This window comes from Podarcis vaucheri (genome assembly GCF_965113315.1).
Source record: "Podarcis vaucheri genome assembly, chromosome: 10".
Classification (NCBI taxonomy): Eukaryota; Metazoa; Chordata; class Lepidosauria; order Squamata; family Lacertidae; genus Podarcis; species Podarcis vaucheri.
In genome coordinates, this window is record NC_138748.1 from 34,241,385 (window position 1) to 34,256,015 (window position 14,631).

At 40.5% G+C, this 14,631-nt stretch overlaps 1 protein-coding gene and 1 long non-coding RNA gene across 13 annotated transcripts in view; both read right to left on the bottom strand.

Moving 5' to 3' along the window:
* The window catches only part of PPFIA2 (PTPRF interacting protein alpha 2), a 298,064-nt gene that overhangs the window by 78,064 nt on the left and 205,369 nt on the right, over positions 1-14,631 (bottom strand). For all 12 annotated transcript variants that reach the window (XM_082240942.1, XM_082240945.1, XM_082240943.1 and 9 more), the window contains 3 exons: positions 6,764-6,985; positions 6,434-6,580; positions 3,629-3,763 (listed from right to left, as the gene is read on the bottom strand). In XM_082240942.1, coding sequence (XP_082097068.1) covers positions 3,629-3,763; positions 6,434-6,580; positions 6,764-6,985 — 504 coding nt within the window. The remainder of the gene's footprint in view (positions 1-3,628; positions 3,764-6,433; positions 6,581-6,763; positions 6,986-14,631) is intronic.
* Positions 12,400-14,345, bottom strand: LOC309542324. The gene is made up of 3 exons (XR_014224201.1): positions 14,261-14,345; positions 13,354-13,479; positions 12,400-12,510 (listed from the first exon to the last, which is right to left on the bottom strand). It is a non-coding gene; the product is annotated as an uncharacterized lncRNA (long non-coding RNA).

The following is a 14,631-nucleotide window of genomic DNA, read 5'->3' on the forward strand; positions in this document are numbered from 1 at the left end:
ATCTGTTATCCACTATACATGCATATAGATCAGAAGCTAGGCCTCATGACTGGCTTTTGCTTTGATTTAGGGAGAACTGCTTGCTTGAAAAAGGAGGTACATAGTCTGTAAATTGACATTCCTCTTCAGCGTGACTGCATTAATACTATGAAACTGATACTATGAAGGAGCAACCAAACTGCTGGTATTGAGATAAAAACAAAGTAGGCAAGCAGGAGGAAGGAGATGCCAGTCTGGCAAGCTGCGTAACTCATCCCTTTTGTATCCTAGCAAAAAAGGAGGAAACACTATCCTAGACATGATGATTCCCTCCCTCTGGAACCTTGGAAGAACCGTTGAGGAGTTTTGTCTTGCAGCAATTTCAGCATGGATGTTTTTGAGCTGTTTACAAGAAAACATAAAACCCCTTGAGGAAGTGGGCTGAAACTTGTTGGGCACTAATAAAAAGTGCATTTCTCTTCAGCATCTTTGATACTTCTTTTGGTCTTTTCCATTGGATGCTTCCTTGTTTTTGTTTTGCTGCACTTTTGCTTCTTCGTTCAGGAACTCCCTCTCCCTGGAACTCACTGAGAAACTGGTCGCAAGCAACTTCCAAAAAACATACTAAGAATGAGTTGGCTCCAGACTTAATCATGCTTAGACAGACTCATTAAAAACCAGTGCACTTAAGGTGTGCTTCAAGCTGCTTCAAGCATGACTAAGTCAACATCCAATCCAATATATATTTAAATTTAGGGGTGCAGAATAGGTCTACTTTAGTTGAATTAGAATTCTTCATTCATTTATAATATATTTATTATTATTTGAAACACAATGTTATGAACAACACAAGCCTACTATAGAGTAGTTATAAGATGAGAAAATTCATAACATGGCTATAGTTTTATCAGATTACCAATACTTCCTAGTACAGGAGGTTCTTATGTGAACTCCCACCCAATATTCAAGGACTCCTCCATTGACTTCAGTATCAGTGGCAAAACTGCATGCACATCTCTTCTGTATCCACATCAAGGCGGCCCCCAAAACTGTAATCAGTGGGTAAGTGTGATCACCTAAGAACTGTTGATCGCACCAGAGGGAAAAACAAGATTTCAGATTTCATATGTGTTAGACCAGTTTAAATTGATGTCAGTTTTCTTCTTGCTATGTAACATTTGAAATCTTATACAAATTGATCAACAGAAAATAATGTGTCAGAAGTAAAAAATCTGGATTTCTGAGCCCAATACATTAAGCATCTTTTTAGTAGAGCGAATTGTGGGGAGGGTTCCAGTAAAGTCTATTCTCGCTTTTATCCACTGTTTTTAGGAAAGAAGTCAGTTGTGTTGATTAGCTTGCCTGAACTTAAAACATAGTAACAGTAATACACTAGGACCCTTGATTTCCCCTTATTCTGCCCTCTCTGCTGGCTTCAATGAAGCTGGCAACTGAGTTGGCCAGAAAACTATTTGGGGAGAAGTTAGCAGTGGGTTAAGGGCCTTGAAACAGTTGGGATGTAGAGTGCAACTTGCCTTTGACCCCCTCCCCCCACACTAGGCAGTGCAAACAAGGTCCCTGATTGGCATTGCTGAGACCAAGTAGGCTCTTGCTTGGCATTCAAAAGAGGTCACTAGTGACATCAATGGATACAGATGTATTTTTGGCTATATTTGGCTGCATTGCTTGTGATCTTGTTGTCCAAATAGTAGTTTTGCCCTCAATTAAGTAACATACACATTCTGTCTCACTCAATTCCTGATATAAATTGCACAACACAATCTAGATGGAACACACAGATCATATATATCTAGTTAACAGGAAGAGAACTGAAAAGACACAGAAGGACTGGGATTCCTATGAACAAGAATTTTTTTTCCCATTTCTTCTCCTCATCAATACAGAAATGATCATTCAAACAGGCTAGAAATCTATGCAACTTATAATCACAGAGTGGTTACTATACTGTTTGGGTTTTTTTGTCTTCCCTCCACCTACCCCATGGATGAACATGGCAACCTTCCTTTTCTAATGTCACTTATATTAGCTGACTACTGGACACATAAACATTTCAGTATATGGCAGCATTGTGCATGCTCCATTTTGGAGCTGCTGTGCATGGAGATTTCTCCATTTGTTCCATGGAGGGAGTGGGAGGAAAACACATCTAATAATTTTCTTCCCACATGCCGAGCTCCTTACTGTACAGAAAAGAGTTAAAAAAAAAAAAACCACCTGTGTGCATTGGAGGGCCCATTCACACATCACTTTGTTAGCTTGGTGTGACTTTTTCTGAACTTCACAAGGAATCTTAATGAAGGAAGAAGATATTCACCCATGAAACTACTTTAAAAAGGTAAAGGTAACCCTGACCGTTAGGTCCAGTCACGGACGACTCTTGGGTTGCGGTGCTCACCTCGCTCTATAGGCCGAGGGAGTTAGCGTTTGTCTGCAGACAGCTTCCGGATCATGTGGCCAGCATGACAAAGCCACTTCTGGCAAACCAGAGCAGCGCACGGAAACGCCGTTTACCTTCCCGCCGGAGCGGTACCTATTTATCTACTTGCACTTGACGTGCTTTCGAACTGCTAGGTTGGCAGGAGCTGGGACTGAACAATGGGCGCTCACCCCATCGCAGGAATTCAAACCGCCAACCTTCCGATTGGCAAGCTCTAGGCTCTGTGCACATCCAAAAAGCATTAGAACAGATACCCACAGGAACGAGCCATTGTCTTTTGGTTTGTTTTTTAAAAGAAATCCGAGAAGCATTAAAAAAAACCCTCCAATTTTTTGTGACTTTTCTGAGTTACTGATGAAAAATCTCTCTCTCTCTTACATGCCATTAAAGATTTTATTACTGTGTTCCAGAACACATCTGTAAATGCATTTGCACCTTATTCAGATACTGAGTGCCAATCAGTTTAGTGAGGAATGGACTTCCAACAAAGTGTGCATAGAAATAGAGCCTAAGTCCACAGGGGTGGGGGGTGGGGAGGCAAGACAAGAGTGGTTTCAGGCATTGTAAAGAAGAGCCAGCAGAATATATGTGATTGACATGTGCCTTTTCTGTTTGAACTTGTGTATCATCCAAACTGGCAACTTGTATATCTGCATGAAACTTGTGTGATACTGCTTCCTATAGGAACAATCCACTGGGTATTTCTCCTATCCATCTTATGCTCTCATGCAACCCTGATTCATCTGAGCCTGGAAAATAAAGTGTCTATTTTCTTTTGGTCTGTTTTAATGAAAGTGATCACTGTGTTTCTTTGGATTAATGTGATGTGGAAAATCATGGAAAAAGTTCAATGGCAAATAAAGTTCATGATTTTTAGCTGAATTGGATTAATCATAACTCTTTTATAATACAAAGTATTATAAAATAAACTCCTTTGGGATTTTGGGAGAAATGGACTCAAGCCATACAAGAAATACGAAGCAATACCTCTGACATTAAATTAAGCTAAAGCAAATAACGTCGTATGTGTAATTAGTATTTATTTACGGTGCCAATAAGTTGAATCATCTTGTCCACTCCAAAACAGGGTTTTATTGCTGCTGATGGTGCTGAAGGAAGGGAAAAGGGATGAAAATCAATGTTAGAGGAAAACGTGTTTCTGAAATTCACCTGCTCTCAAGTGTACAATACCTTAGTCAGGGCTGCGATTCTCTGAGCCAGTTCAGCTTCCACTTCAGGCAAGGTTTCAGCTTTCCGCATTGTTTGTTGCAGCTTTTGCTCAGCTAGTTCAAGCCGTTCCTGCAGCTGTCTATTTTTGTCTTCCATCTGAAACCCAGAAATGAGACGGCTAAATAAATAAATAAAACGCCGAATCAGGAAATTGCTGCGGTTCCCAGGGGATTGGATTTCCAATGGTTCATCCCGGTTGGCTCTCGAAGAGCAAATCTTCCTCACTTTCTCAAACCCAACCGGTGAAGCATGTAATGATTTATATTGAGATGTACTGAAGAAGTGTTAATATAGAGAGATGTACTGAAAAAGCATTAATATGAATGAACACTACAACAAACTAGAAAGTTAATAAAACATATAAATAGGAACAATCAGTAGCTTGTCCCTTGCTCTCATGAACCAAGACATATCACCTTCAAGTGGTTTCTTACTCTTATGAGTAAGAAACTTCCTATGGCAAGTTCAAAACTTTTTTTTTTATAGCATGCTCTTAGTTTACCACTGTTTTAGGCTGTTTTATATTAGCAAACATAGCTTGCATGCTGCAGTCATAGATACTTTCCTGGCTGGCACTGCACATCATTCACCCTCCCCCAAAATCTACTGATGGTCAAAGTTTATGATCCAGCCTGTATAGTTCATGTGTAGCTCAGCTTGCTGCTATAAACCTGCCATACTTTCCCTTTCTAGCTTACCTTGATTTTCCTTCATCTCACCCAACCTGGATTCACTCCCAGAATCTTGTCACCCTGACTTGACAAGAGCCAGGTTTGACAATCAGAGATGTTCTAGCCTTGTCTTGAACATCTTAGCCCTGGAAAAAATAGATCTGGGCCATAATAATAATAATAATAATAATAATAATAATAATAATAATAATTTTTATTTATATCCCACCCTCCCCAGCCGAAGCTGGGCTCGGAGCGGCTACAAACAATCAAAATAATCCAACATTCTAAAAACATTCATTATAAAATTAATTAAAATCAAATTGATGGCAACCATTAAGCAAAATTCTGTGCAGATTGCCAGAGGAGGGAGTCGGCTGCGCCCTGACCAAAGGCCTGGTGGAACAGCTCTGTCTTGCAGGCCCTGCGGAAAGATGTCAGGTCCCTCAGGGCCCTAGTCTCTTGTGACAGAGCGTTCCACCAGATTGGAGCCACAGACAAGAAAGCCCTGGCTCTAGTTGAGGCCAGCCTAACCTCCCTGTGGCCTGGGATCTTCAGGTTGTTTTTATTTGCAGACCGTAAATTTCTCTGTGGGACATGCCAGGAGATGCGGTCCCATAGGTATGAGGGTCCTAGGCCGTATAGGGCTTTAAAGGTTAAAACCAGCACCTTAAACCTGATCCTGTACTCCACCGGGAGCCAGTGCAGCTGGTATAGTACCGGATGAATATGATCTCGCAGCGAAGACCCCATAAGGAGTCTCGCCACGGCATTCTGCACCCGCTGGAGTTTCTGGGTCAGTCTCAAGGGCAGCCTCACATGGAGCGAGTTACAATAATCCAGTCTGGAGGTGACCGTCGCGTGGATCACAGTGGCTAGGTCAGTGCGAGAGAGATAAGGAACCAACTGCTTAGCTTAGTGGAGATGAAAAAATGCCGCCTTTGTTGTAGCTGTAATCTGCGCCTCCATAGAAAGGGAGGTATCGAAGATTACACCCAAACTCTTAACGGACGATGCTGGCACTAATTGCACCCCCGCAAGAGATGGGAGTTGCCCCCTCAATCCCATATCGCCCCGTCCCAGCTAGAGGACTTCTGTCTTTGAAGGATTTAACTTCAACCGGCTCCCACGTAACCATCCAGCCACAGCTTCCAGACATCTGGTCAGTGTGTCTGGGGCCGAGTCAGGATGGCCATCCATCAACAGATAGAGTTGGGTGTCATTGGCATACTGATGGCAACCCAGCCCAAAACTCCAGACAAGCTGGGGGAGGGGGCGCATAAGATGTTAAAAAGCATCGGGGAGAGAATCACACCCTGAGGCACTCCACACACCAAGGAGTGGCGCGATGACAATTCCCCCCCCCAAGCGCCACCCTCTGTCCCCGACCAGAGAGAAACGAGCACAGCCATTGAAGGACTGTGCCCTGGATCCCCACGTCAGCAAGGCGGTGGTCCAGGAGTTCGTGATCGACCATGTCGAAGGCTGCTGACAGGTCTAGAAGAATCAGCAGCCCCGACCCGCCTCGATCCAGCTGCCTGCAGAGATCATCTGTTAGGGCGACCAGAGCCGTCTCGGTCCCATGACCAGCGCGGAAGCCAGACTGGAATGGATCGAGAGCCGATGTTTCATCCAGAAACCTACCAAGCTGTTCAGCAACTGCTCTCTCAATCAAAATACCCTGGAATGGAAGATTTGAAACTGGGTGGTAATTGGATAGATCTAAGGGATCTAATGATGTTTTCTTTAAGAGCAGATGCACCACTGCCTCCTTCAGTTCCCCTGGGAATATCCCGGTGCCAAGGGACGAATTGATGATATCACCCAGAGGGGCCCGCACCTCATCTGGACACGCTCTAATCAGCCAAGACGGGCACGGGTCAAGAGGACAGGTGGTGGGCTTTCCAGCTCGGAGGAGTCTGTCTATCTTTGATTTCTCTTGCTGGAAAGTCCTCATTCCCTTTTGATCCAAATCTACCAATATTTGGATGGCAGAGTAAGATCATAGCAAGAACACACATTTGCGTTTCTTTTCAGCTAAATGATGAGAGGACAGTTATGAAGAGTTTCTTAGCAGTGATCCCAGATACTGAACCTGACGCAGGAGAGCTTCCTTGTTTGCCAACTCATTTTCCAGCTTATCATTCATGTCATGTATGGAGGTGGATTCCCTCTGAGCACTTAGGTAACGCTTTTCAAGGGTAGTGATCCTTTCTTCCATGTCTTCCTTCTGAGCCATTGCCTTAAAAGAACAAACAATACATCAAAAGACTACAATTTACAATTGTTGCCAGTATTCATGTAGCTATCAGGAGGTCATTAGATGGCTTATAATCTAAACTCGACTTTGAGATGTACCAGCTTCAAAAGGAATGAATGAATATACAGATGAACGAAAACAAATGGAGGTGGAATAATTTTTTACCTCCCTAATGTCCCTCTGATATTTGGTGTTCAGTTCTTCAGTTTTAATGAGGTCTTTCCTAGCTGTCTCTGCATCTTGCTCTACCTCCCCGACTCTGGAAGACAATCCAGCCAAGCGGTCCTTCATCTGTGCCATTTCGTAATTTTGCTTTTCAAGAAGTTCCTGCAGTTCCACCAATTGGCTGGTCTCATCATTTGAGTCTATGGAGCCATTTGACAGACGCTATTAAGAAACAAACAAACAAACCATAGACCACTCACATTAGCCTACTTTCACCAACTTAGTGAAGAAATGGAGCAAAGTGTATGAAATCAACAGGAATATACTGCTGGCACTTTTCCATATGATTCAGATTTCTATGGTGGTCAAGTCTTCAAAATAGATGGCTACTGCTTATCAGAAAAAGAATGAATGAAATCTTTATTGCTAAAAGGTATAAGCCATCACAATTCGACCCAAGTTGGGAAATGGTCACAGTGCATGCGATACAAATAATTGAATCAAAACTGAACAACAACAACATGAAAACAGACTTACCAAAATGCAAAATCACACCTGCATAAATTAAGAACTTCACTTCTCACACTCCCCATTATGATACTTGTCTTGGTACCTAGTTCTCAACTTACTTGCAGACAAAGCAAGTTTTGCAACTAGTGCAGTAATAAATACATTATTGCCAGCTAGCAAAATAGAGATTTGCTCAAGGGGAGGTCAGCTGGAAAAAGAAGAAAGGATGTAATCGAGGAATTTTTGTCTAGGGGCTGTATATAAAGGGCATCGGAGCAAATAGTGTTGAATGTCCTCCATTTCTCCTGACTCACACATGCAGAGTCTTTGGTACACAGGGGTGCTATTAAATCTTCCTGTTAGGTAGGCGGAGGGCATACACTGAAAACGCAAAGCTGTGAATCCTTTATCAGAGAGAGAGACTGGGTGCCTAAAAAGGCAGCACTCCAAACCTAATTTAAATAAAGGAAAACTCTCACACAACTATATTCAAATATCTATCCTCAGCAACTTTTCCCATTTCTGAACATAGCTCCTTACAGTATTTTCTCATGATGTCTTGTTGCAACAACAAAAGCATCACAGGCAATAGGGGAAGGCAAATACACACCTGGCAACTGAGCTGTTCATATATTCCTCCCCCAACATTTTAGTGGGGGGAAAGCTTGGAGTTATGTCACTTTCTGTAGCAGTCATCACTTGTGTTCTGGATCATGTGTAACTACAAGAGGGCATAGTTGCTGATATGCTCCAAATACGAGTAATTGCACAAATAGCATTCTGTCTGTGTTATAAATCTTGCTCAGTTTATATGACCCTCAGAATGACAGAACATGTAACCCTGTGAAAGATCTAGTCTCTTTTATTCTCTTACCTCTGGTAAGTCTACATTTGAAAGCTTATACAGTATTTGCTGTACAGCTCCCAGTCATTGTAATGGTTGAGTGATGCCGCAGGAAATAATAGTATGCGTCTTGCTTTTTCTTTGCAGTATTTTTTCTATTTAACTTACTATTTGCTTTAACCCAATTAAAAATATAGATGTCTGCACATGCATTAAAATATCATATTATTTTTTTACAGCTGCTGATAAAACTGATAGGCTTACATTCATGTTAGCTGTAATAGATAAATATTTTTTTCTAGAGTCTGAGATTCATTAGGTTAGAAACACACAAGCACTGGAATTATATTATGTGAAGTACAGAACCGAACTAAGCTCTATTTGCAAATTAATATAATAAATCCTCACCTACCATCACACGAATATTGTTGTGTAATGATAATAGCTAAAGCTGAAAATTCTGTCATTCGGTATTGGAGCCAGTTCATACAGTATATCCATCAGCTCATTTTCACAAATAACTGCTTTCATGAATGATCCATTTGTGTGGTAAAGATACTGAGGAACATATTGCTGCAGCTTCTTTGAGCAGTATTTCCATATTGCAAAGACATCACACTCATGAAGGCTGCCACCATGATTTCCACGAACATTCTTAAGACTTAATGATGATATGTATGTGCTGCAGTGGCCCCTTCTGAACAAGCAGGATTGCAGGCAGCTACAACATGGGGGTACCATACCAACCTTTACAGCCAACATGGGCACCACATGGCTACAGTCTACGCTGCTGTCCTATTAAAGGGAACCTGTTTATGAATCAGCATGGCCAATGTCTACATGTTGTCCTACAACAGCCCCAGCTGGGCAGCTAATTTGGTCTTCAAATGAAGCACATTTTTTCTTTCTTTCAGAGGATATGCTGAGCCATGCAAACAGTTAATTAAATGACTATAACACTTGGTGGGGACTTGATGATGTAGTACTAGCTTTGTTAAATTAAGATTTTTTATTTTTTTTTAAGAGCCTAGGCAAGCACTTTTAATAATTTGGCATTCAAACAAGCACACCTACTACAGTGAATCACTTATTTTTCACCAGCTACCAAAGACGGTAAAACACATTAACTAATCAACTTACAATTTAAATGTATTGCATGTACTCCATCACTCCATGTTGATTTTCCAATGTCCCTAATAGCACAGAGTTAAACAGTTTGCCTCTATGAGACCCCCTAGCTGGAAAAAGAGATGGTTAACTGTCTTTCAAAGCTGACTGGCTGTCTCTCAGAATAGGCCAACTGAGCTGAGTAGATTCCTCTTACAGGTGAAAGTCTAGCTTACTTTTGCTGCTTTTTGTGTTGCCCATTCAGTTATGACACTTGAAAGAGCCTGTGATCTTGTATATGATTGTATGTTGGCTAAAAGCTGCTTAATACTGCTTATAGGGAAGAAAAAGAAGAGCTGTGTTGGATTGTGAGTCCAGTTCATTTTATTAGTACTTGTCTGTGGATTAATAATGCTTTATATACAGTTTTTCATTGGCCTCCACTTTTTTAAAAATCAGCACCATAGTATTTCATATGCAAAAATCAAATCTGACGATGTATCTTTTCAGCACCCTGGGTTTTCAGTGTGGTGTGTTCTCCTGGCCACTTTATGGGTTGTATGCACGTCAGAAGACCGGAGTGACCAAGTGACAAAAAGTGTTTCTTGCTGTTTCACTGATTGAGGGTGGTGGTATATATTGTGGGCCATGTAAAATTAGGTAGTGGGCCAGAAGCAGGGCCAGATTTACATATAAGCTAAACAAGCTAAAGCTTAGGGCCCCACTCTCTTGGGGGCCCCCAAAAACTTTAAAGGAGAAAAACCTGGATGTACATTTCCAAAGTATAAGATAAGAAACAAATAAAATAAAACCTACATACAGCAACAGTGTTTTGTTGGGTGTTGTGTAGGTTCCTATGATGTAAGTAATGGGCCCCACCTGCTAGCCTGCTCCCTAAAATATCACCGGTTTGCTCATTTATATATACAGTGGTACCTTGCTTCTCAAACTTAATCCGTTTCGGAAGTCTGTTCCTATACCAAATCATTCCAAAACTAAGGCATGCTTTCCCATAGAAAGTAATGCAAAATGGATTAATCCATTCCAGACTTTAAAAAACAACCCCTAAAACAGCAATTCAATAATAATTTTACTATCTAACGAGACCATTGATCCATAAAATGAAAGCAATAGTCATATAAAAAATAATTTTAAGTTAGCGCTTAATAATTATTTCACTATTAATATACTACTTCTTAATTGTATTTCACTGTTAATATACTTCTTCTCAATTGTATTTCAGTTCAACAATTACTTTGATAAAATTCATATTTTGTTATGTGCAAATGGCTTTAGATACCTATTAGGTCCAAAATTACCATATAGCATATATTCAACACAAAAAACAGTGACAATTTGTTGTTGACAAAGGACAGCTGAACATATAAAGGGCCCCATTACCTTCAGTAGCTTAGGGCCTCATCATACCTAAATCCGGCCCTGGCCAGAAGCAGTCTGGGGAGTACAAATTGAAGATGCTTTAACAAGAAATAAAAAGAGGCATGTTTCTATGCCTACTGAACAAAGAATGTGCATATTGCCTGGATAATATAGAAAATGGTGTTTAGATATGCATATTCCCCAGGGCATGTTGGAGATTATGCATAATGACTGGTTAATGTGCACATTGTTTTCTTCATGGAAGGAATATGTGCACATTCTCCTGGTGCACAATGGGTGGTTATTATGCATGTTAACAACTCATATGTGACTGTGTGTGTTTGTGTGTTTATGTGTATGTGTGTATTCATTCCTCTGGTTGCAATTTGAAGTGGTACAAGCAATTTTACTCTCACAAGACTTTACTGTAACAGTCTACAGCACATGTGGTCCCAGTCAAAGAGTTATACGAAGACCTCACCTTGAGAAGATTACAGGCCACTATTTATGCTGTATCAGCATCATATGGATTTATTTATTTTAATATTCATATACTGCCTTTCCAGGAAATGTGCAAGGCGGCTTATAATAACACAATTTAAAATGGTATGATTGATAAAAACAGAAAAAAGAGTAAACGTTTTATGAAAACAGTAGCATTGTTAGGAAGTTAGGCATTGCCTACACAGAGAAATGCCAGCTGTGTGCCATAAATATGTGTACCACTTTGGGGAGGGCAATAGTCTGCGATTTTTGGGCTTCATATTACTACCCACTCCCACTCATCATACAGACAAGAATTTTGCTGGTTAAATGCTTAAAAAGGGAAAAGAGAGCCACTTTCATCTTGCCAATTTCTTCCCCCTTTCTAAGTCACCCTAAAAAGCAGCAGCAAGTCTCAAGAATGTGGTGCAGCTCTGAAATCAGCACCCATATATGGTGGAAGCGCAGCCGAGTTCTTTGTTGGAAAAGAGCTTTAATAGCTGTCCAAATATAGTAGTAATAGCCCGGGGGAGAAAGAGAGAGATGAAAGTGTTATCAAGCAAATCTGATATCAGTGATGGTATTAGCTACAACAAAGCAGGCAGGCCATGGAGAAAATCAAAGTTCAAAAATACCCTGTGGGAACTTGTGCCACAAAGCGCAATGGAGATTAAATGTGGAAGAGGTCCAGGGGGGAAACAACCAGCACACGCTATCAAACTGAGACTGGTTTGTAAGAGAAGAGAAGAAGAGGAAAGCATGATCATGGTCTTCCCTTCCTAAATTGCCAGAAAAGGAAAGACACACCGATAATGTGCTATTTCTCCCCTCTCTCCGTAGATCAAAACACAGCAACAACTGCAGACTGGTGTCTGCAGAGACAATGTATCTGCAATCAGATGGAGGCTTAATATATGGACGTATATAGCTAAAATTTCTTTTGCAGCCCCCAATTACCTATCAAAATGAGCAAGAATGTCATTGGATAATAAGAAATTAAAATTAAACATGCCAGGGAAGAGAGAGGGAGGAATTGGAGATATTAGCAATGTAATGGGAGAAAAATTCTAGATGAGGATAAAGCAGTGATATTTCAGGTTCATGAACTGCAAGATTGACTTTTCTATTTGTCTGTAGTTTCTGATCTGTATTTTCTTGCATATGGCCATACTTCCTAAATTTGTTTAAATATATTTATGACTTGGCAGTGCTTTACAGTGTGAATAAAAGTGAATAAAGCTGCCATAATACTAAGGCTGCAATACTATGCATGCTTACCTGAGCTGGAAATAAGATTTAAGTGATCATAAGACTGGGATGCATTATTTATGTTCAGTTCTCCAGAGGTTCTTAGTTATTTCCCCATCTCTGGATTCTCATATTCCTGCTAAGATTCTCAAACCTTAAAACTTACAAATACCATCTGCATCAAGAGACACGGTGTTAATGAACTTTCCACTATTTTATAATCATGTACTTTTTATTTTATTTTGTTGGATAAACATCTAATTCTTCAACAGCCTGGCATTATGGCCTTGAGACTAATATCTCAATCTATTTAATCTTTAACATATGTAAATGTGAACATTATAAAACACCCAACCAAATGGAGGCTATATCTCCTGTTCCTGGAACAGTGATCCAGAAAGTAAAATATTATTCTCTCTCTCTAATATAAGAGTTTTAGGTGGCTAACAAGAGAAACACTACAAGCCAACCAAAATGAAAATAAAATACAATTATCACCTTTGTCTTAAAGCACATAAACCAACACCACTTGTCTTCCAAACTGAAGAGTGCAGAGATGACAAAGCATCATGAATAGAAAATAGAAAAACTGCCTTGCATTGAGCCAGATCTTTACTTTATCTAGCTCAGCAGCTCTCCAGGATTTCAGACTGGGCTTTCTCCAAGCCCTACCAGGATATGCTAAGGACTGAACCTTGAAACTTCTGCATGCAAAACAGATGCTCTACCACTGAGCCACAGCCCTTCCCAAGGTGGTAAGATTGTGCAACTAAATAAATCATTCCAGTCTTCTCTACAGTCCACTATAATTACTAAGCTTAAAAATGTATTACTAGATCACGTTATATTTTTTCCTTGCCCACAATTCGCAACACACATATCAAGACAGCTACACATTTCATTCCATACGCATCTCTCTGTGGACTATGCATATTATTGCTTCAGATGTAACTTAACAAAATCTCAGATGCTTTCATCCTCTCCCCACCCAATGCCTATTACACCTGGGACTCCTTACCTCTCCTTTGTCCATTTTGCATTCCTTGTAAGTCCTTTTGCCTATCTTATGTGCCAAACAAGCAGATGTTTTCATCAAATTCCATGCACACATAGTTTTTCAGTAAAGTCTATCAATACCCATTCACTGAACGAAGTAAAGAATTCGAAAACACAGGCAGTGTATGCGTTGCTTCTTAGACTAAACCATATTGTTATGAACAGCTACATTTTGGGCTAGAATTGTATTGATTTTCTAGTTGAGAATGTAAATCCTCGGAGGGCAAGGATCAAGCCTTTGACCTATGTTTTACACATCAAGCATAATGACCATATTTAATAAACCACAAAATTATAGCATCAATTCCTTGAAGCAAATTTTCTCCAAGTTATAATCAACCTCTGAAGGTCAGTGATAGCTCCCTATATGTCTCTTCCCTGAACTGCCTTGCACTGTCTTTCAGAGAAAGACTCCACAGTTCTTTATCATCGTTTCAAAGTATTGCATGCTATTAACACAGAAACACTAATGCTGGAAACAACTCTGTAACTTCCTTGCATAAAAATATGCAGATGATTAACTTGAAAAAGAGCTTTCCAGCCTGGCTGAAGAGCTCCATTCTTGCACCGTAAATTATCTACACATGACAAGAAGTGGATATCAAAAGTGAAACTGGAAAGTTGCAAAATGCAGTAGCTGCTGCTAAGATGACAAGCTGCTACAAAACAGCTTTGATTATTATTTTTTTACATCACTGCTATAAGAAGTGCAAGTAGAATTGTTTCTATCACCTTCCATCCCTAGATTTGCTTGTGAGGAATGTTAAAATTGTCTTTCGGCTGCTAAGAAATATTTTCTTTCTTTCTAAAATACGTTTGGAATAAAGAACAGCTGAAAATCTCACACACTGATGTTGTATTAGACCTACTGCTAAAAAACTTCAGTTTAAGGCATATTGGCAGAACCCTTTTGAGGGACTGTTTGCAAACCCCGCACGTTAAGGCTGATTTTCCTAGCACCGACTTTAGAATATCGAAATGGTTTGCAGCGTCAGCACTTGGATCACAACAGATCCGTTCTGTAGCTTAATGAGGTCATGAAGTTTATTTATGCATGAAGTTCCTATAGAACTGCTCACCTTCCCAGGGGGGCAGACTTGCAGGCTGGCCACAAGCACTCCCCGTGTACAGTGGGGGGCGTGGCAAGGCCGCCCGCGTCATTGGGAGTCCCGGCTGCATCACACCCCATGGCTGACCAATCTGGTTGACCAGGGGTGTGGTTTACCTGATTTAAACATCC